The sequence below is a fragment of the Fukomys damarensis genome, unplaced genomic scaffold (genome assembly GCF_012274545.1).
Source record: "Fukomys damarensis isolate Sample0158 unplaced genomic scaffold, DMR_v1.0_HiC HiC_scaffold_39, whole genome shotgun sequence".
Taxonomy (NCBI): domain Eukaryota; kingdom Metazoa; phylum Chordata; class Mammalia; order Rodentia; family Bathyergidae; genus Fukomys; species Fukomys damarensis.
Genome location: NW_022900951.1, coordinates 36,254,346 through 36,279,675, shown reverse-complemented (window position 1 = coordinate 36,279,675; position 25,330 = coordinate 36,254,346). Strand labels below are relative to the sequence as shown.

General features: G+C 37.1%; 1 protein-coding gene across 3 annotated transcripts in view; it reads left to right on the top strand.

Moving 5' to 3' along the window:
* Positions 1-25,330, top strand: part of Cask (calcium/calmodulin dependent serine protein kinase) — a 290,329-nt gene that overhangs the window by 237,479 nt on the left and 27,520 nt on the right. The window contains exons 14-19 of one of the 3 annotated variants that reach the window (XM_010610601.2): positions 2,144-2,332; positions 10,883-10,961; positions 15,153-15,238; positions 16,609-16,677; positions 20,784-20,819; positions 22,466-22,662. In XM_010610601.2, the coding sequence (XP_010608903.1) occupies positions 2,144-2,332; positions 10,883-10,961; positions 15,153-15,238; positions 16,609-16,677; positions 20,784-20,819; positions 22,466-22,662 (656 nt within the window). Of the gene's footprint in view, positions 1-2,143; positions 2,333-10,882; positions 10,962-15,152; positions 15,239-16,608; positions 16,678-19,288; positions 19,358-20,783; positions 20,820-22,465; positions 22,663-25,330 lie in introns of all 3 variants that reach the window. The other 2 variants (XM_010610600.2, XM_010610602.2) reach the window with 2 other exon arrangements.

Genomic DNA, 25,330 nt, shown 5'->3' with positions numbered 1-25,330 from the left:
CCTTCACCCCCTCCTCCCCTCCCCATTTACAAACACTTTATTTCCATTTTTTTTCATTTTCTCCTATTCTTTCCCTTACCTTTCCCCTACCCTTCCCACTTTCCCTACACCTTTAGCCCTTTTCTTCCTATTTCACATTATCAATTATATCATTAGGATCTTATGTACTATTATAGCTTTTCACACCAGAGAAACGATTCGGTATTTACACGTGTGACTTATTTTGAATCTTAATTTCTTAAGTTGCCACAATTAAACCAGAAGAAGGTTTTGCTGACATGGAAAAACTTCCGTGCTTGGGCCCAGAAGTACCGTGCAGAGTGTCTTTGGGGCACTGGGTGACAAAGGCAAGATCAAAGGCCCATTTTGGAGCCCTGCTTTCAAGCTGTGTACTGTACCTCAGCAACCCTCACCTAAACTTTAGTTGACCAGCTGTCTGAGATGCTGGCACTACCTGCTGTTTGCATTAGAAACCCATATCTGCAGATTGCTGCAAACATATTGTCTACTAATGACCAATCAGCACCATCTTCTTTCTCATTTCTACAACATTCTTTCTCATTCTACAATTGTTATCCTATTTTTGCCTCATATTTACACCTTTAGAATTAAAATAGCCAAGAGCTGGGGCATGGTGATGCATTCCTGTAATCCCAGCACTTGGGAGGCTGAGGCAGGAGGATTGCTGCACATTCAAGGCCAGCCTGGGCTACATAGTAAGCTCAAGGATAGCCTGAACTATAGAGCAAGACCCTATCTCAAAAAACAAAAAATTAAAATAGCCAAGCCATGGTTGTTCTAAGCCTTCTAATTAAATAAATTAATTTCAGGTGCTAAGGGTTATCCTTTTAAAGCAATTTTAATTGCATTTCATTATCTGCAGATATTTCATTACCACACAGATCAAAGATTAAAATAGAACTAAATGTATAGTCATCACACACAAAAAATGATCTGTCTAAAGCTCCAAACAGACTGATACTCAGCTATGAATTCTCTTTGAAATAAAAATGTTCAGATCCCCCTGCTTATTAAAAAGTGTTTCTTATAACACAAAAAATAGAGTAAGTAGAACGATGTCATTTTTTAGGAAAACAAGGGAGATTTATTATCCAAGTGCCCATGATAACTTATACAGATACAAGTACAAAGAAATCATTTTTTCTTTGTTCATTGGCTTTATAAAAGAACTTGTAATAATAATTTTCAAAATATTTTTCATTTAGGCAAGTGCTCCAAAAAATAGAAATGAAGAAAAACGTTAAATAAGCTTAGATTTTGAGATCCATAGCACATATTTTTTTCAGCTTTAATTGAGTTTATTGGTACATTTTAGGGTTACAGTACAGTTACATTCATTGTTGGGATCTTGTACCTCTACATGACAAGTCTTGATTCTCATTTTTTCCCCTTACCCCTGCCCTCCCTTCACCCCCTCCTCCCCTCCCCATCTACAAACAGTTTATTTCTATCTTTTCATTATCTCACATTTTTTTCGTTTCCCTTTTTACCCTTCCCCTACCCATCCCACCTTCCCTACACCTTTAGCTCCTTTCTTCCCATTTCTAAATGTCAGTAATCTTATTAGCACATATTTTATACAATTTTTTGCATTTTTTCAAATGCATTTGTACAGTTTTTAAATTTCTTTACTAAATTTTGTGTTATAAATTATTTTTATCCTTTAGGTTGCATAAAAGTCTCATTGTGAATACCATTGATGAAAGAAACTTGTTCAATGCACCAATTATTCTACAATTTTTTGTTTGTTTGTTTGTTTCTATTTAAGCCCTGGTACAAATTTTCCAGATTTTTTAATAGATGGTTTTTTGGCTACATCATTTGAAATTTCAGTATTTATTTCAACAAGTTGGCTGGATGTATGTTCATAGCGTTAGATAGCATCTGTAATCTAGATAATCGGCAAACCTTTCCATACATTGATTTCTTCCCTCGTTCCTACATTCATTTTTTTTTCTAATCCATCTACTATGTTTGTTTGTTGCATAGAAATTGGAATCTGCTTATGTGTAGGTATAACGCACTTTCATTTGTCTTTCAATGAGAACTAAAGAATAATAATAGATCTCTTCTGGAATATTAATGTTATTATTTTCTTTCATTCATTAAAAAAAAATACTAGGCCTTACTTCAGACTCATGACGTAGTGGCTCATGAAGTTTACAGTGATGAAGCTTTGAGGGTCACTCCTCCTCCCACCTCTCCTTACTTAAACGGTGATTCCCCAGAAAGTGCTAACGGAGACATGGATATGGAGAATGTGACCAGAGTTCGGCTGGTACAGTTCCAGAAGAACACAGATGAACCAATGGTAAGTGGGAAAAGAAAGTTTTCTGCGATCTCATAAATCCTAGCTTGAGTAGATCAACTAAGTTCATTCAGCCTGTACCATGCTTAGGAGGTGGGAGGTGGGAGGGAGGAAGGCCATGGATAGGTGTAAAGAAATTCGTTTCCAGATCTTCAAATCCCCCCTGCCCTTCTTTCCTAGAATTGTTCTGCCTGACACTATCTATTAGACAAGCTGGTCCTCCTCACCTCTCCTTTCAATTTTACCAAAGGAAAAATCATTACTACTGCTACATTATCCCAAAATGTAAAAACTTTTGGCATAGCAAAGAAAGGGACAATTGGAAATATTAGTGTTTCCCATCCCCCTGTGGGGAAAAAAAGAACCAAGATAGATCACATAAAGGTACAAGTTTCCATTGCTGATTGGCATTATATTGTATACCTAAAATGTACCAATAAAATTAATTTTTTAAAACAAGAAATATTAGTGATGATTTTGAGAAAGTGAATATCGAATGCATTGCTTTGAACATCCTTTTACAAATCTGGTACTTCCCAAATTTTTGCCTTTACCAAAATTAGAGGAAGAAAGACTAATTCAGAAGGCATCCAAAGAATGGAATAGCAATAGTAAGATAAGATTGATTCTGTTCTCATCTACTTGCTTGATATGAATTAATTTTCTCAGTGTGGGGAATCAAGTTAGAATACAACTGAAGCTGAACCTCCCCCCCATTCTTTTTTATCTTATTAAGTTTATTGGTACTTTTTAGGTATGCAGTACAGTTACATTCATCACTGGGATCTTGTACCTTTACATGATGTATCTTGGCTCTTATTTTTTTCCCCGCTCCCCTGCCCTCCCTTCACTCCCTCCCCCCTCCCCATTTACAAAGACTTTGTTTCCATTTTTTCCTTTTCTCATATTTTTTCTTTTCCCTTATTTCCTTTCCCCTACCCTTCCCACTTCCCCTACACCTTTAGCCCTTTTCTTCCTATTTCACATTATCAGTTATACAATTTGGATCTTATTTACACTTTTAGTTTCTTGCAGCAGAGAAACTATTTGGTATTTACACGTGTGTCTTATTTATTTCACTTAAGAGTATGGGCTCAATGTGCATCCATTTTCCTATGAATGTCTCTAGCTTCTCATTCTTTACAGCTGAGTAGTACTCCATTTTATGGAAAAACCACATCTTCTTTATCCAGTCTCCAACTGATACACCCTCATTCTCATAGATGGAGAAGACCAAGAAAGGAAGGGCTCCTTGGCGATAACCAAGCAGGCAGAGCTGGGGTGTGGGCAGAGAGAGGTGACACTGTTCGGGTAAACTGAGTAGCCTGGCAGTGGAAAGAAAGAAGGCCCCATGGCTGTACTGCAGACAGCAAGTTGAGTAGCCAGAACATAACCACACAAATGTTGAAAGACACCCTAAGGATTCTGTTATTTTTCTTAGCAACAATGCATAGCTACTGAGGGGTTTTAAGCAAGGAGATAGCATGTATCCAATTTTCATTTTAGAAATATCACTATGGAGAATGTATTAAAGGGGACGAGAGTAGATCTAGGAAAACCAGTTAAGAGACTTAACTGTAGTAACACAAGGAGAGGTGATGGAGCTCTGAACTAGAGGGATGGATGTCAGGATAGAAAGGCATGAACAAATATAAGAAATAGTGAGAAAGCTAAATCAGCCAATCTTAATATGGATTGATAATGAGAATGAAGGAGAAGCAAGGATCAAGGATGGATGACCCATAAGCCTTAGGTTTGTACAACCGAATTGACAGTGAGATAGGGCATGGAGACAGGGAACAATGGACAAGCTTCAAGTTCCCAGAAGGGACCACATCTTTAGGGGGGAAAAAACATTCAATTTGATACATTTATATCATTCCCCAGCATAGAAACAGGATATTGGAATATGGAAAAACAAATTACCTACCACAGAAAGTCAACGAGTTGCCTTCTAGATTAAAAGAAGAGTTACAAAGCAGTGATTCTGACCATAATTTCCAGAAAACCCTCAACTCTAGACATTTCTGATTCTAATTCTTATGAATTGCCCCTCGTCAGTTATGTGTTACAATCCTTAGCAGGTAGGGGTATGCAAGTCACCTCACCCCTTCTGGTACTTTCTCAGCAACTCTTGGGTTTAGGAGCATGAGTGGCGGCAGCTCTTGAGACCTTGGGGTGGGGGACAGAAAATTCTGTGTCGGTGGGCCTCAGTTTGCTCCTCTCAAAAAGCACACTTGACTAAATGATCCCCAAGGTCCCTCATGGCTCTGAGAGTCAAATATTCTATTCAATTGCTTTTCATATTCATTCACGCATTCAGCACATGTTTAAGTTCCTGTTATGTGCAAATCACATCAGATGACAGCGAAACAGGGCTGGCTGCCTTACATGAGTAAATTTACAGATTAGCACAGTGAACACGCCCAGTTATATCAGATAGAGAGGAGAGAAAGCTGTGTGGGAGAGACAGGAAAAAGGGGCAACAGCCAGGCCAAGCAGAGAGGAAGATGGAAGAAACAAGAAGAAGAGGCCCAACAGTGTCTTGTGAGCACCATGTTCAGAAGCAGCCCAATGACAGCTGCTTATGTGAAGGTTCGCTCCACAGAAACGTTGACTGAGTAAAAGCATAAAACTATATCCCTGAGTTACTTTTCCAGAAAGCATAAAATGGCCTTGAATTTCTCCTGAAAATCACCTTTAAAAAGGCCTCTTTTCAGGGCTGGAGATTTAGCTCAGTGGTGCCGCCACCTGCCTTGCAATAGCAAGGACCTGAGTTCGATCCCAGTACCCAAAAAAAAAAAAAAGGCAAAAAGGCCTCTTTTCTGTCTTCTGTAATCCCGGTGACTTATTTCTCATTTTGGCTGGTTGCTTTGAAAACGGGAATTATTTTATGTAAAATAAAAAATATATTTTCAATGATAGAGTGTAAGTCTCTATCACACTTAATATGGCTTTTTTGCTTGTTTAGTAGTCTTCACAGCACTGTATTATTGCCCAGATTTGTTTTGGTTTTTGCATTCTGTCCAGTATGTCCATTCCCCAAGAGTGGTATACTCCCAAGACATCCTGTGTTTTCCTGAGTTGTAATATCATACTCATAAATTATTTCTCTATTAGGACTCCAAGCATTGCAAGTGACAAAGGACAAACTCGAACTAGTTTGTACGGTCAGGGAAAGCTTCATGCAAGCACTGAAAGGCCAGACATGTATACCACCCCCAGTACCCTCAAGCTGTGGTAGGTTCAGGGGTAGGCACCTAATCCAAGCTGGGCCGATTCCTTCCCTGGAATTTGTGAACTCGAGAACAGACAGTGAATCGATTCCTCTCTACAGAGAAATGTTTAGGACAGACAGAACAAAAACTGTTAAATGCTGAACTGAGTTCCCCTGACCATGAGACTCTGTATCTCATTCACTACTGTGCCTAGCAGAATGCCTACCCCTGTGGTAGGTTCCCTTCATGTTGGTTGAATGAATAGATAAATCTGTTAGTTTTAAGGGTAGAGCCTCTATTGTACTATCATTTTCTTTATTAAATTAGATTTGACTTGCACATTAATTTACAGTGTTTTTCCAGGAGCACTTCTCATGGTAACCATATAGGCTGATTGAATATGCAAATTGGAAATGAAACTTGAACCTTATACAGTAATTAAATGTTGGGACCGGGAACATTCTGATAAACTAATTTTTCACACCGCTCACCTACCACTTCTGAGAACTGAAAAATAGGAACGATGCAAAGTTGTATTTTATGTAATAGGGCAAATTAAATTAGAGTATAAATTATCAGATATTTCCATAAAGCTTTCTAACAGAGTATTATTCTCCAAGGAAGATATAAAAGAGATTTCCTACTCTTAACCATCTCAAATTCAAACCTACTTTCCACCAAAGGACCTTGTTTAAAATTTTAAAAAACAGATTTTTGGGCTCCATTCCAGGCTTCCTGAATCTAAATCTAAAGGGTGGGTTTAAGAGTTCATATTATGTAAAAGTTCCCTGTGTTATTCTTAGGATCAACCAGATCTAATGCAAAAATATGTTTATGAAAGTTTTCTTTTAATAGTAAATAATTAGAAAACAAAAGGTAATATCCATAGAATGCTATTCTGACATTAAATGGGACTGTGAAACATACTTCTCGCCAAGATGGAATAACAGAGACCAGATTTCCCCTCTCATCTGAGACAACCAAAACAACAATAACAACAAAATTAAATTACTTGAAAGAACAGTTCAAGAAATTTGGAGCTGGGTGTGAAATAGGAAGAAAAGGGCTAAAGGTGTAGGGGAAGTGGGAAGGGTAGGGGAAAGGAAATAAGGGAAAAGAAAAAATATGAGAAAAGTAAAAATTGGAAACAAAGACTTTGTAAACAGGGGAGGGTGGAGGGGTAAAGGGAGGGCAGGGGTAGGGGGAAAAATGAGAACCAAGACTTGTCATGTGAAGGTACAGGATTCCAGTAATGAATGTAACTGTACTGTGTACCTAAAATGTACCAATAAACTAAATGAAAAAAAAAAGAAATTTGGAGCTGGGCATTGTGGCACACGCCTCTAATCCCGGTACTCAGGAGGCTGAGGGAGGAGGATTGCAAGTTTACGCCAGCCTGGGCTACATAGTGAGTTCAAGCATAGCTCAGACTACAGACCAAAGACTCTTGTCGAAAAGAAAAGAATGTAATTTGGACGTCAAGCAGCAAAGGACAATGATCCCCCAAGAGACAGGAAGCAAAGGACTGACCCCCAAATTCCCCCACCTTACTATCTTGAAAGAGTTTCCAGGCCACAGCACAGGAGAGAAAACCGAGGCCGAGAAGGCAGACTCTCTGAATGGAGAGAACAAAGCTAAGAATCTGGAGAGATCAGCAAAGGTATCTTTCAAAAACAAAGGCAAAATAGAAACACTTTCAGACATACCAAAGCTGAAAACTCAGCAGACCCACACTATAAGAAATATTAAAGGGCCCTTCAGGCAGAAGGCGGATGATAACAGATGGAGGTAGGGATCCAAAGAAAGGAGTAAAGGGCAGTAGAAACTACATGGGTAAATTTAAGTTTTTTTTTTCTTACTACCTAAATCTGTTTCAAAGTTATTTAGCAGTTTAAACAAAAGCAACAACATGTTTTGGGGTTCATAACTTATATAAGGTAAAATTTTTGTAATTGCACAAAGGTCGGGAGGAAAGAAATGGAAGTAGGTATTATAAAGTTCTTATACCACTTGTGGTATTTTGTTTTGTTTTTTGGTACCAGGGATAGAACTCAGGACCTTGCCCACTTGCAAGGAAGGAGGTGTATGTGAAGTGGTATGGTATTGCTGATAGGTTAAAGATGTATGCTGTAGGGCCGGGTGGGGTGGCACACGCCTATAATCCCAGCATTTGGGAGACTGAGGCAGGAGGATCGCTGTGAGTTTGAGACCAGCCTGGGCTACACAGTGAGTTCCAGGTCAGTCTCAACTACATAGTGAGACCCTGTCTCAAAAAACAAAACAAACAAACAAAAAGATGATGTATGCTGTAAAGCCTAACACAACCACTAAACCAATAAAGTGAAGAGTTGTAGCCAATAAGATAACATGGAGAGAAAACAGTATTAAAAATAAATCAATTCCAAAAAAGGTAGAGGTAAAAGAAAATATACAATCGGTGGAGCAAGTAGAAGTCAAACAGCAAGAAGATATATTTACATCCAGTTGTATCAATAATCATGTTAAATGTGAATAGTCTAAATTCTTCAATTAAAAGGGAGTGTTTTTCAGATGGGGTTAAAAAAAAGCAAGACCTGATTATGTGTTACAAGTAAGAAATGCACTTTACACATAAATAAAAATAGTTTCAAAGTAAAAAGGTAGAAGATATGATATATCGTGATAACATTACTCAAAAGGAAATTGAAGTGGCTATATTAATATCAGTATATTCTCAAACCACATAAGATCAAATTAGAAATTAGTAACAGAAAGAAAAAATCCCCATTACTTGAAAAATAAATAACACAATTCTAAAAAAAAATGGATAAAGGATAACTCGAGAGAAATTAAATAGTATTTTGAAGTGAATGGAAATGAACCACAACATATCAGAATTTGCAACATACCACTAAAACACCACTTAGAGAAAAGTATGTAACACTCAATGTCTTGAAAAGAGGAAATTTCTCAAATAAATATTCTCAGCTTCTACTTTAAAAGCCAGAACAAAATGAATAAATTAAACCCAAAATGAATAAAAGATAAAATAAAGCTCAAAGTCAATATCAGTGAAGTAGAGATGCAATAGAGTATCAATAAAACAGAAACACTTTTCTGCTGGGTGTGGTAGCATATGCCTATAATCCCAGCATTCGGGAGGCTGAGGCAGGAGGAATGCCAGGAGTTTGAGGCCACACTGGACTACAGAGACCCTGTCTCAAAAAACACTTTTTCTTTGAGCAGATCAGACCAATCAGGAAAAATGATTGTACAATCAGGACAAGAAAAATAAGGTACAAATTACCAAAATCAAGCATGAGAGATGTGGCATCTTATAAAAAAGGATACTAAGAAAAAAATCACATTTATGCCAATAAATTCAACAACATAGATGAAGTGGGAAAATTCCATAGAAGACAAACTACCAAAGTTCACTTAAGAAGGAATAAACTGGTAATGCAAAGTGATACACACCTGTAATCTCAGCTGCTCAGGAGGCTGAGGCAGGAGAATTAAAAGTTCATGGCCAGCTTGGGTAATTTAGCAAGACTTTATCTCAAAAAAATAATAATTAAAGGCTGAGGATACAGTGCAGTGGTGGAGTGGTTGGCAAAAGACTCAAAGCCCCGGGTTCAATCCCAGTAACCACCAAAAAAAAAATAGAAGAAAAACTTAATTGCCTTATACTATTTAAATCTTGAATTTCTATTTAAAAGCCATTTCTAAAGCCGGGCATGGTGGCACACACCTATAATCCCAGGAGGCTGAGGCAGGAGGATTGCCATGCGTTTGGGGCCAGCCTAGGCTACATAGTTCAAGGCCAGCCTAAACTACATAACAAGACCCCATGTCAAAAAAAAATTCTTCAGGAGCTGCAATGTAGCTAAGTGGTAAAGAATTTACCTAGTATGGACAAGGTCCTGCATTCATTTCCCAGCACAGAAAACTAAAATGCCTTAAAGAAAATCCCAAACCAAGGTAGCTTCACTGGTGAATTCCACCAAACACATAGTAAAGAAATGGGCCAGGGATTTAACGCATTGGTTCTGCCACCTGCCTCGCAAGCACACAGTCTAAATTAGATCCCTGGTACAACAAAAAAAAAGACACACATATAGTAAAGAAATAATACCAGTTCCATACAAACTCTTCCCAAAATATTGAAAGAAGGAATTTTTCCCCATTCATTGTGTAAAGCCAGTGTTACTCTGGTATCAAAACCAGATGACAATATTACAAGGAAAGAAGACTGCAGGCCAGTATCCCTCGTGAATATAGAAGCAAAAATTCCAAACAAAACTATAGCAAAGCAGCTTAACAAAATATTAGAAAGTCGATAGGTGCTCACTTCAGCAGCACATATACTTAAATATAAATAATACAGAAAATATCATAGGTTCAGCATAAGGATCAGACACAAAGCATGAATATTTTCCAACCAAATGGGGATTGACGCAGGAACACAACTTTACTTATAACAGCCAGAAATTGGAAACAGTGCATGGAATATTACTACTCGGCCTGAACAAAGAATGAACTACTGATACATGCAACAATATGGCCGAACCTCAAAATAATAATGCTAAGGGCCGGGGATTTAACTCAGTGGTGCTGCCACCTGGCTCACAATCTCAAGGTTGTGAGTTTGAGCCCCGATACCAAAAAAAATTTTTTTTAATTACACTAAGTGAGATAAAGCAACAACAAAGAGCTCACACTATATGACTCCATTAACAGACTGTGCAGCCTAATCTGGAGCCAGCCAAAGCTAAATGGTTGCTTGGGGAGAAGGAAAGAAAAGTATAGAGAGTTCAGAGTCGCTCACCAATAGGTAGAAGGAAATGTTTGGGGGTGAGAGACAGAGTCACTACCCTGGTGCAGCGAGTTCCACAGGTGTATATGCATGTCGAGACCAGGCATGGAGCTCCATGGCGCCACACCTGCCTGGCAAGTGCAAGGTCCTGAGTTTGATCCCGGTATGGGGGGTTATAATACATGTATATACATGTCGGACTTACCAAATTGTACACTTTAAATGTGTGTGTTTCAGTTATACAACAATAAAAAAGTTTAAAAGTAATTGACAACATGAAAAAAATAAAGCAACGTGGAAAATAATATCATAATTAAAGATGAAAAAGCACTATAGAAAATGTGTGCACATTATTATAGCAATCAAAATGCTAAAAATAGTATTTTTGTCATGGAACAATTTTTTGTATGTGGAGTAATAGAGGGTCCTCATTTTCTATGTTTTCTTTAATGTTTTCTCAACTTGTAACTAAAATTACCCACAGCACAATCACAAATATACCAAGCATAGTAATTTATTTTGCTGAATTTTTTTCTACAGGGAATCACATTAAAAATGAATGAGCTAAATCATTGTATCGTCGCAAGAATTATGCATGGAGGCATGATTCACAGGCAAGGTAAGTTTCATCAACAATTCTTCCTTTGCCTTCCTTAACTTTTTCCTGTGGTCCAACAAAGAAAGTATGTTTTATGGTCCATATAAAAGATCTGTTTAAGTTGCCTTTGGGTTTTAGTCACTGTTGGCCTCATTTGTTATTTGCACACACAACAGACTGCAGATGAGAAGAGGCTGTATTAGAGTTCCGCTGGCTGGACACATCTCCAGATCACAGATCACAGCATATTAGGGGCCATAGGAGGCAACGCAGAGTATCACACAGGGCCCCAGGATATAGGAAAGACATCTATGTCCAAACTAGCTTTGTACTCCTAGTTTTTAAAATATTATTTCAGAAAACTTCTTCATAGTATTGTCTTCCTTTTTATTTTCTGCCATTCCTGTCACTATACTCCCTGGTTCATTCTTAATAGGGTTTATCTGTGCCTTTTCTTTTTTTTCTTTTGCTCAGCCTTGCCAGAGGTTTGTCTAAAAATGTACTTTGATGCTGGGCATGGCGTACACACCCGAAATCTCAGCAGTCCACAGGACTGAGGCAGAAGGGGTCCCAAGTTCAGGCCTAGTCCGGGCCAACTCAGTAATTCAGCGAGTCCCTGTGGGAGGGGGGCATAGACAGAGATTGGCTGGGAATGTAGCTCAGTGCAAAGGCCCTGGGATCAATCTTTAGTATGGGGTGGGAGGTTCTACTTTGGGTTTTTTTTTCCTTTTTTTTTTTTTTTAGCTCAGGATCGAACTCAGGACCTTGCACTTGCAAGGCAGGTGGCAGCACCACTGAGCTAAATCCCAGGCCCTTGGGTTTTATTTTCTATTTCATTGTTTTATGACCTAGTTTTTATTACCTCCTTCTTTCTACTCTATTGGTTTTGGCTAACTTTTAAAATTAGATATGCACTTCATTTATTTCCAGCTTACTTTTTTTCTAATATAGGCACTTAAACTAAAATCTATCTCTAAGTACTGTTTTATTATAACCCACCATTTTAATTTTGTTTTGTTTTTTGTTTTGTTGTTGTTTAAGAAAAGTTTTACTAATGTGTTAATATTTCTGCAAAGTGATTGCAATGGGTTTCAAAGGCAGGCAGACATATTATTACAGGCTATAAAGTAATAAAGGAGTTTTATACAATTAAACTATTACATAGGCTTGTGAGATTTACTAAATAACTACCAGATCCATAAAGAAATTAAATCTGAAAAATTAAATCTAGTATTAGCACCTATAATATCCCTGAAAATAAAACTTCTCACTGCTTCATTGTTTCCTAAATATATTTCTTAACTTTCTCTCAAATACCCCCAAAAGAATGAAGGGCATCAGAAGCCCAATACTAAGAACATACAGACAAAAGAGGAGCTAGAGATATAGACACAGACTTGAGGGTTTAACTTGGAGTCGCTTAACTTTAACCAATCATAAGATTTCTGTGCGCTGAATACCGTGTATGAGGAGTCTGTGAGTCAGAACGTTTGTGAAGCATGGTCTCACTAAATCAGTTACCCAGTCTGGCTTGAATTTGCAGTCTTCCTGCCTCAGCCTCACAGAGTGCTAGGGTTACAGGCAGGCCTGTGGCTTGTTAAGATACTTTTGATTCATTTTACAGTACATCCACTGATAGCTTAGAATTTCAGCATCCTATTTCTATTCTTTTAGTAGTTACCTTGACATCTTATCGTGCATATTTAACTTTCTATACACTACCGTTAAACAAAAAATTAATCCCATTCCTAAGCAATGCAAAGACATTGGAACACTAAATTTAAATTTAATCACACTCTTTCTGTCTTATGTATTTTTACTGCCCAGTGTTCTGGCTTTGACCTGTTTTAAATCTACAAGTGTAAGCCAGTCCTGTAATCCCAGCTATGCAGGAGTCTAAGGCACAAGGATGGCAAGCTCCAAGTTAGCCTGGGCAAGACCCTGCCCCAGTTTTTAAAAGAGAGCTAGTGTATTGTAGTTCAGTGATAGAGTGCTTGCCTAGCAATAGCAAGCCCTGGGTTCAATACCCAGTACGAGAAAAAAAAACTATAACTTTTAAATTCATATTAAAACATATGGTTGTTTTCCCTTGGATTTTTATAAATGTTTATGATTTTATTTGCTCACCTTTCCTTCTTGTGTCTCAGCACATCCTTTGGGGAACACTGATACTGAAAAGTCAGATGTTCCTGTAATTGTCCTTACTCTGGAGGTAATCTGATTTTTCTCTGGATGTTTTAAAAGCCTTCGATGTCCTACACTTTCACTGTCTCTCACTAGGGATTTATTTTTATTTATCCTGCTTTGGATACTATTCTTCCTGGGTCTGTGTGATCATGTTTTCATCAGTTCAAGAAAATTTGCAACTATTATTCCTTCACACATTGTTCTGCTTTTTGAACTCCAGTAAGATGAATATTAGACCTTCCTCCAATATCTCTTAGCATCTTTTTCATTTATTCTTTATTTCTTGCTTCCTGTTTTCCTTATGTCTATTTCTCTGAACCGCATTCTAGGTGATTTTTTTTGGTTATATCTTCCAGTTTACTTAAACCCTCTCCAGGCCCATCTGAACTCCTGTTTAACTCATCCATTCATTATCTTATATCAACACTTATATTTTTGTTTTATGTTACTAGTCTTTTTTATTTTAATATTTGTCTGCTCACATCTGGTAGTCTCTTAATGAGTACTTATCCTTGCAATTGAGTCCTTTATTTTTTCTAATATTTAACATATAGCTATTTTATATTCTATATCTGACAATTCTGACATCACTTGTCCTTAAGGGTCTAAGTCTTTGCTGTTTCTGATAACTCTCTCACCTAGCAGCTTGTCTGATTATATTTTTCCTGATCTTTAATTGTGAACTCTTTGGTTGCTCTAATCCATGGAAGTCCCATAGACCTACACTGAGAATGCTTTCCTTCAAAGATGATTTGTTCCTTGTTCTGCTACTGATCCATGTAATGTAATGTGCCATGTAATGCTACTGATCTGAGTTTGGTTTCCTACAGAATCCTAGGTGTAGCTTCTTTAACTTCCATTGTGCCAAGGCTCAGAATCCAACTAGCAGGTACTGCTACTATGCCATTCATGTTTCCACTAGGTCGTTCTACCCTTAGTTTGCCACCACTCTGGATCTAGCTCATAGGGTTTGTGTGGTGAGGAGGGTAGGGATGAAAATGGGAAGTGCTCTTAGAGACCTGTACTCCTTTTATGTGACCAACAGCTCTTGAAGAAGTATACCCTAGGTGGAATATAATTGTGAGGAAGTCGTTGAGCACCCAGTCAGCCATGCTGGAAGCAGAAGTCACCTGTTATGACAACATAGTGCAGTCATCACCCGTGTACCTGTAGCTCACCCATAATGATCATTAGCTCACGACCACACTGTGTTTTATATTTGCCATACTGTTTACTGTCCTAGATTATTCTTCAGCAATCTCAGGCATATTATTCAGTTATACCCATCTGGGTATGTACTGCTGAAAAATACTGTGAGCTTTTCATAGAGAAGCCACATATATGCACAACTTATAAATAAGGAAGCAAATGTTAATACTCTCTGAACATTAATTCTCACTTTTTCCAATTGAAATATTATAGGATGCTAAAATGATTATCAAACAATTATAAAATATTAAATACATTTAATATAAGTTTAGTGTTCTACGGATATTATCATATCACAATTCTTGTAGGTTTGAAATGTTTGTCTCATATTTGGCAGATAGTCATAGCAGTACACACTTATGCAGTGCTGTGTGCCAAGAACAATTCTAAACCCTCTTCAGGTATTAAATTCATATTGTCCTCAATCCTATGAGGTGGGTACTGTTTTTATCTCCGTTTTACAAAAGTAAAAACGGAGGCATGGAGAATTTCAGTAATTTATCCAAGATCTTAAAGCTGGTAAATGAGGAAGCTGGGATTTAAACCCATACAGTCTAGACCCAGAAGTCATATTTTCAAACCTCTATACATATTGCCTATCTCAGAAAAATAAACAAAAATTTGCCTTCCATAAGTAGATGTATCTGTTTTGGTGAGTTTATGTGAGTCAAATAATTCTGCTGCTGCCAAACCTGTACCTGCTTCCAAAATATTGTCCTTCAACTTAATTTTTAAAACTTAAGTTGCTGCTTTTGGACTTTATTACTATAAAGCATGTATCATTTCTTGTTTATAAACTTGTGTGTAATTTCTTAGGCACACTTCATGTTGGTGATGAAATTCGAGAAATCAATGGCATCAGCGTGGCTAACCAGACAGTGGAACAGCTGCAAAAAATGCTTGTAAGAAGTTTCCCTATCTTCTGAAATTAACTTTCAGTTCATTTTTTTAAATTTACAAATAACAGGTATTTGTTCATACGCAAAGCATTTCTGTTACCATCATTTATAGGAACCTGAATTCACCCAACATTATGAAAGTTGGCAATGAGGAAAGAGTTTTTTTTTTGTTTTCCTATGCCTTTTGAACTCATTTTTATGGTTTTTAAATTTTTTATTACTATATGTGTGATACATAATGAATATATCCATTGTGGGGTATGGGTACATATATGTATTGCGTATTGATCCCTTTCATGTCCTCTTCCCCTCCCCTCCTTCCTGTTTCCCCCCATCCCCAGATCCGCTCCCATCTCCACACTCTTATCTCCATTTCCTGTTATCTTTTATTTTGCTCTTTAAATTATTTATGTTTCAAGATTCTCGTGTATTTAACCTTCTGTATCTGATTTCACTTAGCATTATGGACTCAAGGTGCATCTATAGGAAAATGTTTAAATGCAACAGAGTTTGGAAACATTTTACCCACCTTTTGCAATGTAGATTCATAACATTCTCCCTTCACCCTTTAATTGACTTAAGATGTTTAAGAATACCTTCCCAGTCTGTGCGTGCGTGTGAGCTACTTTCTCACTGACCTCCACTGTCTTCACATCAGCAATGTTTAGCTGAGTCATAGAGAGCTGTAGTGGATTTCTCTGCAGCGCAGATGGGAGGAAAGTCACTGAAGGCCAGGCCGTGTGATGTGACTGTATATGTCTAAAGTCAGTGTCCATATTAGACTTTGGACTTTTTTAAGAAGCAAAATGGCAGGCCCCTTGCCTGTGTTCACTATTATATAAGTGAGAAAAGAGAGATATTTTGGGCCTCTGGCCCCGTTTCTCACTGTGATGTAGCAGCTTCCCATGTACTGAATGTCTATTAAGTTTCAAATAAGAACCACAGAGTTAATACAGTAAAAAACAAAACCCAAATTAATAAAGTAAAAGCAAACTTTATGGAGTACACCATCACAGAGTAACATAGTAAATAGGATTTTTATGTGATTAGTCTATTGTCTAGTTCAATTTATAGTTACTTGTGAAAGGCATGTCATTTAAAGCGCCTTGTTTTCATGTCTATAAAAAGGTAACTGGCAGAGATCTCTGTAAGATCTGTGCTAGAAACAGAGCAATCAGCCTTGGCCTTGCTGGGATTTTCCCAGAAACGTCTGTTCATATCAGCAGTCCCTGGTTCATAATTATGTTTCGTTTTAGCACTGTGCGCCATTAGGTGGCTTACACTAACTGCCCCCCACTTGTCTTGAGTGGTTTCTTTTGTTGTTTTTGTGTGAAACATTTGTTTGTAAAGAGGACCCGTTTTTTCCCCTACAGAGAGAAATGCGAGGAAGTATTACCTTCAAGATCGTGCCAAGCTACCGCACTCAGTCTTCATCCTGTGAGGTAATGACTCTAACAAACCACCCGTACCTCCTCTGAGTTCTTAACTGTCTGCTGATGGCTGAATGTTTTTGCTTTCTGGGAAATTGTTTCTGCCTGTGCTGTTAGATCACTGCACACCAATTTTACAACAAAGATAACGGAACAGAGGAGGTCCCTTCCACCTACTCAGCCCTGCTTCCATGCAGATCTCCTCACGTCCTGAACTTCTTGCAGCCTAAAGTCTAAGCCAAATATAGAGCAGCTACAAAGGATGACATAAGACTTGATAAAGAAAAACTAGAGTCCCTAAAGAAAAAAATAAAGATTGTCATTGTAATATTTCCAGGAAGTACATTCACTTCCCTTGTTAAGAAATCATACAGATTAGTTCTTTCCAAGAATCTGAGAAGTGATCTATTTCTTTTGATATAGAGTTGTTCACATAATCACGACAGGTCTCAAGAATGGATGTCAAGTCCTTGATGCATTGATGACTGACTTTACTACAGGGATATAGGCTCTCACAAAATTTTATAAAATTATTTATATTTGAAATGTTAAGTGATTAGTAAATAAGTAAGTTTTCTAGAGTAACACAACCCCAAGGTGTCTTTCTGAAAATAGGCTTTTGCTATAGAAATTATACTCTTCCAAACTGTATTACTCATTTTTATGTTGATTATTAAATGAAATTCAGAAATCTTTTTACATCTGGATATATAAACTGCCAGAAACAGTATCATTCTATAGTACAGAACATTCAGCCCAAGTATTATCTCTTGAAGCTTGTTCTTCCAAGTACATGTACATCAGTGTGTGAAGTACACATTTTCTAAAGCTCCTTTTTAAGATTGGCAGGTAACTTAGGAGATTTGTACTTAGAATTTAAGGACAAATTAGTGATACTATAAATTTCAGAAGAAAAAATTCAGAGGTTTCATATTTTTTTCTAAACCTATACAATCAGAATGTGTGGTTTTGTCAAGTACATTTATGAGCCCTGACAGTCGAGGTATCCATTGTGTCAGGTCTGGAGCTCCTCTTGGTGGCTTCTTACGGAACTTCAATTGATAGTATATTTGACATGAAAATGCAAAATTGTTTCTGCTTCAGTATTCAGAATATTAAAATGTGTTACCTAGAACACAGACCTTGCCAGGGAAAAAAAGAATATCATGTGTACCTTTTATGTAAATAATTTTAATATTCTAAACTCATAGATACCCCTCATACCATTTCTCATCTGTTGAAGACATACTAAATACAACTGAGTTTTGTTTTGTGGCTAACCAGAAAATCCTGTTAGCTATTAATATAAATTTCTATTTTGTTTCTTTAAGTGGTTGAATTAGTTTGGGGGTAGGACCAGGATTATACATGTATATTCTATACTCGAGTAAGAAGCCCCTTCTTACCTTCTTTGCCTTTTAATAGTAGAAAAAAGAATGGTGCTCCCCTTTCAGCCCCACCTGCAGCCTTTTTGACTCTCCTGTACTCTGGCAGTATTCAAGCTGTTGGAGTCGGCTGGACTCTTCTCAGCCATTTCCACATCTTCCACAGAAAGGCTCTCTGGCCACCCGCCTCGCAACCCCCAGCTCATTGGTGAAAGAGTGGAACTGCTCCCTACCCCAACCCTACTAACTTGAGTCTCTGAGATGGCACCTGCATCAGTCTGCTCACTAACATTTGAGAATTCTTCTCAACAGGGTCCCACTCCCTTTATGCCTTGCAAGTTCAAGAGGTTTTCTTTGAATCTTCCAGGGGGAAAAGAATGTCTTTTTGAGCAGAAATGCACACTTCAAAGACTTAAAAGAACTCTACTAAACCAAAAATTAATAAGTACTCATTTTCTTCCTCTCCTTGTTCTTATCATTAAAGTTGATTTGGACACGAAGGCAGTGGAGCCTGAAAGGAGTTTGAGTGTATTGGATAGCAGAGAGCGGGCAATCGAGCAGTGTGGTGATAGGGAGAGTGACTGTGGCTCCCGGGATCTTGGCCAGAAGTGTGACTTTGTGTTATTGGCTCAAGAGTATTGATTTAATCAATCTGCTAAAGTGACATAAAGAAAACAGAGTTCTTCTCATGTGTATACGTATCTTTTATTCTTACTGGTAATATTTATTACAGAAAGATCTAAGGTGATTGCAATATGTCAAGACTTTCTCTTAGATTTGTTTCTCTTCACATTGAGTTACTCAGTAATTCTTGACACTGAGGCACCTAAAATTAATAGCTACTTTTCATCCCTAATTCTTAATAAAAAAGATTAGGTAGTTGGGCTCTTCTGCACAATAATTTTATAGTAATATTTATCATCTTGTAATATTTGACAGGGTTTTAATATAATGTCACTTCTGGGTTCCCTCAAAAGAAAAAGCAAAAGTTGTAGAATATGGGAGACAGGAAAGAAATGATTAATGACAATGCAGTCATCACTTACAGTATGTGAGTCTTCAGACTGCAAACTTTTTTTCATACTTTTGTGAAATCAAGCAAGTAAGTCAGTATGGCGTCTTTATAGTTCAAACCTCAAAGGAAATGGTTGTCAGATTGTGGTTGTAACTGTTGATGTAAATATCTCTGTGTTTCTGTTCTGGTGTTCTGTGTTAATGAACCTTGTGTCTTATTTCAGAGAGATTCCCCCTCCACTTCCAGACAGTCCCCTGCTAATGGTCATAGCAGCACTAACAATTCTGTTTCGGTAAGAACTCTAGCTCCACACAACAAAGTGTGACAATTCTGTTGGTGCTCACCTGCCATGAGTGTTCTAGTTACCTGTGTTCAGTGGAAATAATTGTCTTCTGAAGATATACAAGGCTACTACAGCTACAATGTAGTTTACTCCTGGAAAATCTTTTCTAAAATGTCCTTCTTAAAAATCCCTTTCATTAGTTACATTTGAACAAATGTAGTTGGAGACTGCTCTGGTCATTCTAAAAATATCTCCATGCCACCCCACCAGTATGGATAACTTTGCTCAGACCTACACAAAGTTGATAAATGGAAATTTGTTTTTAACTTTCTAAATTTTTGAAAATTTGGTAACAGATAAAGAAGGGGGGTGATGTTGCAGAGTGGGCATTTGGGTGTTCTCAGGCTTCGTAGTTTTCCATCCTAAGGGGTATCAGCAACATGTTTTAGTTTCCGCTATCTAAGTTTACGAATTGGTGTGCCCTCTGTTACTGTGGTACGTGCACATATTTTCGTGGATTTTAAGCCTTGCCTGGATGTGAAAAGCAAAAGGAACCGGCTTCACACTGCACTTAAGCCACGCTATTATCACATCTTTAACACAAAGTACTTTACCTTTGACTCAAACTTCAAAAGTTTCCATTTTCTCACAACTATCCATTTTGGAATATAGAAAGAATTGGTTTTTTAATTTATTTAAACAAATGGAAGCACTTACAGGGGGAGGTTTTCAATCTTTGGAGGTAACTAAATCTTCTGTAAGTTGCTGATACTGCTGTCTGTCACTCAGTTGCAATTACGGAGAGTTGTAAGAATGCAGCAGTATTGCTTTTTTCCTGACTTTAATTTGCCCTGTAGAAATATATCAAGTTTACTAAATAAAATTATAAGTAATTTTACTTTTTAGAGATCATATCAAATGGAATGATATTGTAAGTCTACCAGTGAGAGAAATTGTGGAAGTAAATTGTCCATAACTTTATTTCCAACTTCAAAATAGGTTACCCAAGGAAATCATTTATAACAGTTAACATGTAATGCCTTTAAGATGCTAGAAATCCATAGGACATTGAATTTTTCAAAATCTAAATGGTTGCAGTGATTAAGTTGAAAAGGGCAATGGCTCTTTTTAGTTTCGGGTTTTTTTAATAGGCTATTTCACTTGCAGTGGCTTTTGTGTTGAAGATGCTGAGTTGTTTCTTAAAAACACATTTTCTCTCTGCTTCAACTTACCTGCTTTCTTCAGCTTGCTGCTAAATGGCCTGGGTTTGATTTTTTTGATAACTCAACATTTCTGAGAAATGGATAATGTATATGATCTCTTTACAACTTAAATCTAGCTCATTTTTAACCATATTGTAACAGAACACACAAATTACCTTGTACTCTTGATAAGTAAATGAAAATGTTTCTCCTGGGTTGGCTTTATTCTACAGGACTTGCCATCAACTACCCAACCAAAAGGACGACAGGTGAATAGATATCCTCTATAGAAACTTCTCTAAACTGAGCTGCTAATGGCCAATCCTTTATTAACCCTTTCCATCTCATAATGTTTGCATTTTGGACCATAACGTTTGAGCATTGAGAGCTTGTATCATTTCATTTTAACACATTACACATGACTAATTCTCTATAAAGATTTTTTTCTTCACATCTTTGTAGCTGTGATAGTTATTGTAATTTCAACCTGATAATTTTGTGTTGATGGCTAAGAACTCAGCCTTTAAGGGTCTTATGGGCCTGCCTTTGGGGTAGAAAAGAATTTTAAAGATTACAAAATTCATAGAACGCTGAAAGTAACTAAAAGTACCTGCTAGTAAACATTTTTAAGCAATTTTCTGAAGTGAAAGCTTTTTCTTAAATTTGTATTTGTATCTGTATTTCTAAAAGCCATTTACAATGAAAAATAAGGAAAAAAGTCATTTACAATAAAAATAAAAAGAACATAAATATCATGGCTTCATGCCCTAATATACCTATGTTAGTTCAATAGCAAAGTTAAGTGCTGCTTAATACTAGCAAGTAAATTTGAAATTGCCAGCACTTTAAAGTATGGATTTTAGGTTCAAATGCTAGAACTTGTAAATTTTATAGGCTGGATTGTGAAAAATAAGCAGAAAAAAAGTGTTTTCAAAGCCTTCAGGTTGGTTTTACAGTGACTTAAACATTAATATTCAAATTTAATTTCAAAACATAGAATTTTATGGGATTTTTTTTCTTAAAATGTGGTGCATATTTTGAATTTAAGAGCTGCATAAATTAGCACTGGATAGAATTCATCCATAGTTTAGTCTTAAGACTACATAAATGATGTAACATTGAATATATGGTCCCATACTTTACAGCATGTAGAAATCCAATAATTCATGGAATACTGCCATATCATAACCCCTTGAGTTTTCTAAGTAATCTTTTGTCTAAATAAGTTCACATATTATAAAACTCAGAGCCTTGAACAATGCATACTTTGTGGCTCTGTGCTGATTTCAAGTGCTACACTGGCTAAGGTAGGATTCAAATTCATTTTTACTTAAGAAGCATAACCCACAATATAAAACCTAAGTCCTTTTAAGGAAATAAAGCTTATTTTTTAACTTTTTTAACTCTTGTGTTACACACCCTGCCAGGTGTCATGTAAGCACGTTACAGCAAGAGAGCAGCCCAGAGTTCTTGCTAGTTTTATATCACATGCTGCTTTAGAGCTAAAACCTACCCTGACCTATAGTCTTTATGGTTTCAAGGCTGCCACGTGGTTATGACAGCTTATCCATAACATCTGTATAACCAATGCACATTTCAAAGTGGTGATCATATGTCTCTGTAATTATAGACCTGTTCTGTTTTATTAAAAGCATAACTTAAGTCTTTATTTTTATTAAACAAGTATTTTAAGGGTTCCTTCCAAATACAAACCACAAAGTTTTGAAACTCCACATCAAAAGTAGCACATTATTTCAAGTGGTAGAAGTTTCTTGTGTTGTATCTTCATGCATCGTATTGCTTTCACCATCTGATGTCTAGTTTGTACCATGTCAGTGTATGATTTTTAGATTAGAGCTCACTGTTTGCCTTCCCATCAAAATGGCCTCCTTTCTTACAAACTCCTGTCTTATAGATCTATGTAAGAGCACAATTTGAATATGATCCAGCCAAGGATGACCTCATCCCCTGCAAAGAAGCTGGCATTCGATTCAGAGTTGGCGACATCATCCAGATCATTAGTAAGGATGATCACAACTGGTGGCAGGGTAAACTGGAAAACTCCAAAAATGGAACTGCGGGTCTCATTCCTTCTCCTGAACTTCAGGAATGGTATGTCTTTGTTGTTTAATACTAAAGATGAAGTTTCCCATCAGTTTTCCCATCAGTTTACAACTTGATATCATTTCATATTGCAGCACCTGTTTGTTGTATTCCTTTCTTTGTTAGCCAAACAAAATCCAAGTGAATCACCCAAGAATTCTCAGTGGGGTACTAGTTAGAGTCAAATCTGAAATTTATGAATAAAGGGAGGAAGGTCTTCAAAGAGGTTGGATGAGTAGCCTCATCTCATCAGCAGAGCCCTGCACTCTTACAAGCTGGTGCAATCCTTTTTAAGTGTTATTTTCTTATAGTTGTACCTTCTTCTTGTCCCTCTGTATGCTTTCATGCCCATTCTACCCCAACACCAGCAAAAAACACTCAAAGCCTTGATTCACTTCCAGTCATTTAAAGATAAAGCATATTTCATTACTGGGAGAAAAGACAACCAGAGCTTTCTTCTTTACCTTGCCAGAATTTGTAAATACCTTTTCTGGGTGGGGGTGAATTCAGTCATGGAGCACTTGCCTGATATGAGCACGACCTGAGGTTCTACCCCCAGCACTGCCAAAAATGAAGGAAGGAGACGAGAAAAGAAAAGAAAGTTAGGCAGGCAGAGAAAAAGAAAGAAAAAAACACCTGTTTTGTTAGAAAGTTTAAGCTGTAACAGCAGGCTAAAAGTTAGACAGTGTTTTACACCCTGTTTTTAACTGAGAGAAGAGGAGACACTGATCAGTATTTTGGTAAAATATGCTTCTGCCATTATTATAATTTATTTATCTGAACTTTTTTTAATGTTTATAGTAGGGATGGGGATGGAGTGAGGAGGGATTACAGAGGGGCATGAGACAATTCCGAGGGTAATGAAAATGTTTATCATGATTGCAGTAATGATTTCATAGCCTATGTACATGCAACAAAATTTATGAAACTGCACACTTTAAATATGTTCAGTTTGAAGAAAAACTGAACTCAATAAAGTTGTAAAAATCACAGTGGGACAGCCCAGCATGGTGGTGCGCTCATATAATCCCAGCACTCTGAGAGGTTGAAACAAAAGGATAGCAAGTTCGAGCCCACCCTGGGCAATTTACCAAGATCCTGTCTTTAAAAAGAAAATAGAAGAAGGAGAAAGGAACTCTGAGGAGGATGGTGAAAAAGAGGCCAACTAGGTGGAAGGTCCCTTAAGATCTGAGTATGACTTTGAGAGTGCCATTCCTGTCTGAAAGGAAAGAGCCATTTCCCTGTATGGAAACTGAATGGGTCTGTAGTGTTAGTGGGCATGCGATACAGAAAAGTAAGATTTGAAACAATATTGTCAGCTCTGCTCAAATGCATTGCTACTGAGGCCCATTTTCACACCCTTGGATAAAACGTCCAATTTTTTTTGACCCAATACTTTACTGTAGGCATATTACTCTGGTTCTTTGATGTGTTTGGGGCCCCTGACTCTTACCTACAAGATCCTCATCCATGTCATCACAAAAATACATATGTTTGAACTCTCCCTCCTGGTTTACCTTAACCCTAACAGTTTCAGTGCACTGACTGAACTAAAAGAAATAACACTTATTTCCTGAGTGGTTAGTAAAAGAAAATCTCATTTGTCTGCCATCATACCACATCTGACCACACCACAAATTTATTCTGGGAATTTGTTTTAATGTTATAAGCTTTAAAAAATATATTATAAGATCCTCTGTACTTCATAACATAAGCTTCACAAGGTCAGAATTTTGTTTCTTTTAACCTGTCAAAAAATTCCTCAGTTCTATCCATATTTCCAAAGCTCCTATGCATCAGAGATGCTATAATTACAACTAATAGCACATATTAACTTATACCAGAAATACCTCCAGAGCAAAGCCTTCATCAGCCTCCTCTGTATGCCACATAGGTAATATGCAGACATCCATTTTGATGGTGTCACTGGAAGTTTATAGTCTTCTTTCCAACTAAAAATAAACAAAAACCTCAATGAACAAGAGAGGGTAGAAAGCTGGGGGATTTAGCTCAGTGGTGCGGCACCTGCCTGGCAAGCACAAGGCCCTGAGTTCAAGTCCTCATACCAAAAAAAAAAAAGAGAGAAGGTAAGGACATGGAGGGCAGTCACTTTAATAAAAGAACACCAACCCATGTTATGATGCCTGCATTATCCTTGTACTAAAATTAAATTAAGGTAATTCAAGAAAAGAAAGCTACATACAAGTATCCATCATAAACATGCATGTAAAAGTCTGCAGCAAGATCTTAGCAAACTGAATCTAGCAGTGTATTAAAAAAATAAAACATCATGTCCCAGTGGAGTTTGTATTAGGAATTCATGGTTGTTTTAGCATTTGGAATCCAGTCAACCATCATAATAACAGACCAAAGAAGAAAATCCACATAGTCATATCAATACAGACAAAGCATTTGATAAAATTCAACATCCAATCATTATTAAAACTGTCACAAACTATGAATTGAAGGGAACCTCCTTAATCTGATAAAGGCCATCTACCATCTAATATTATTGGAAAGGAGAAAAATTTGCAGGTGATATGATTCATAAAAATTCAAAGGAATCTGTAGATTAATAACTGAAGTCAATATGAGAGTTTAACAAGGTTACTGGTCCAAAATCAATATAAATATAAATATAAAATCAATTATATTTCTGTTGCCCAGCCACAAACAG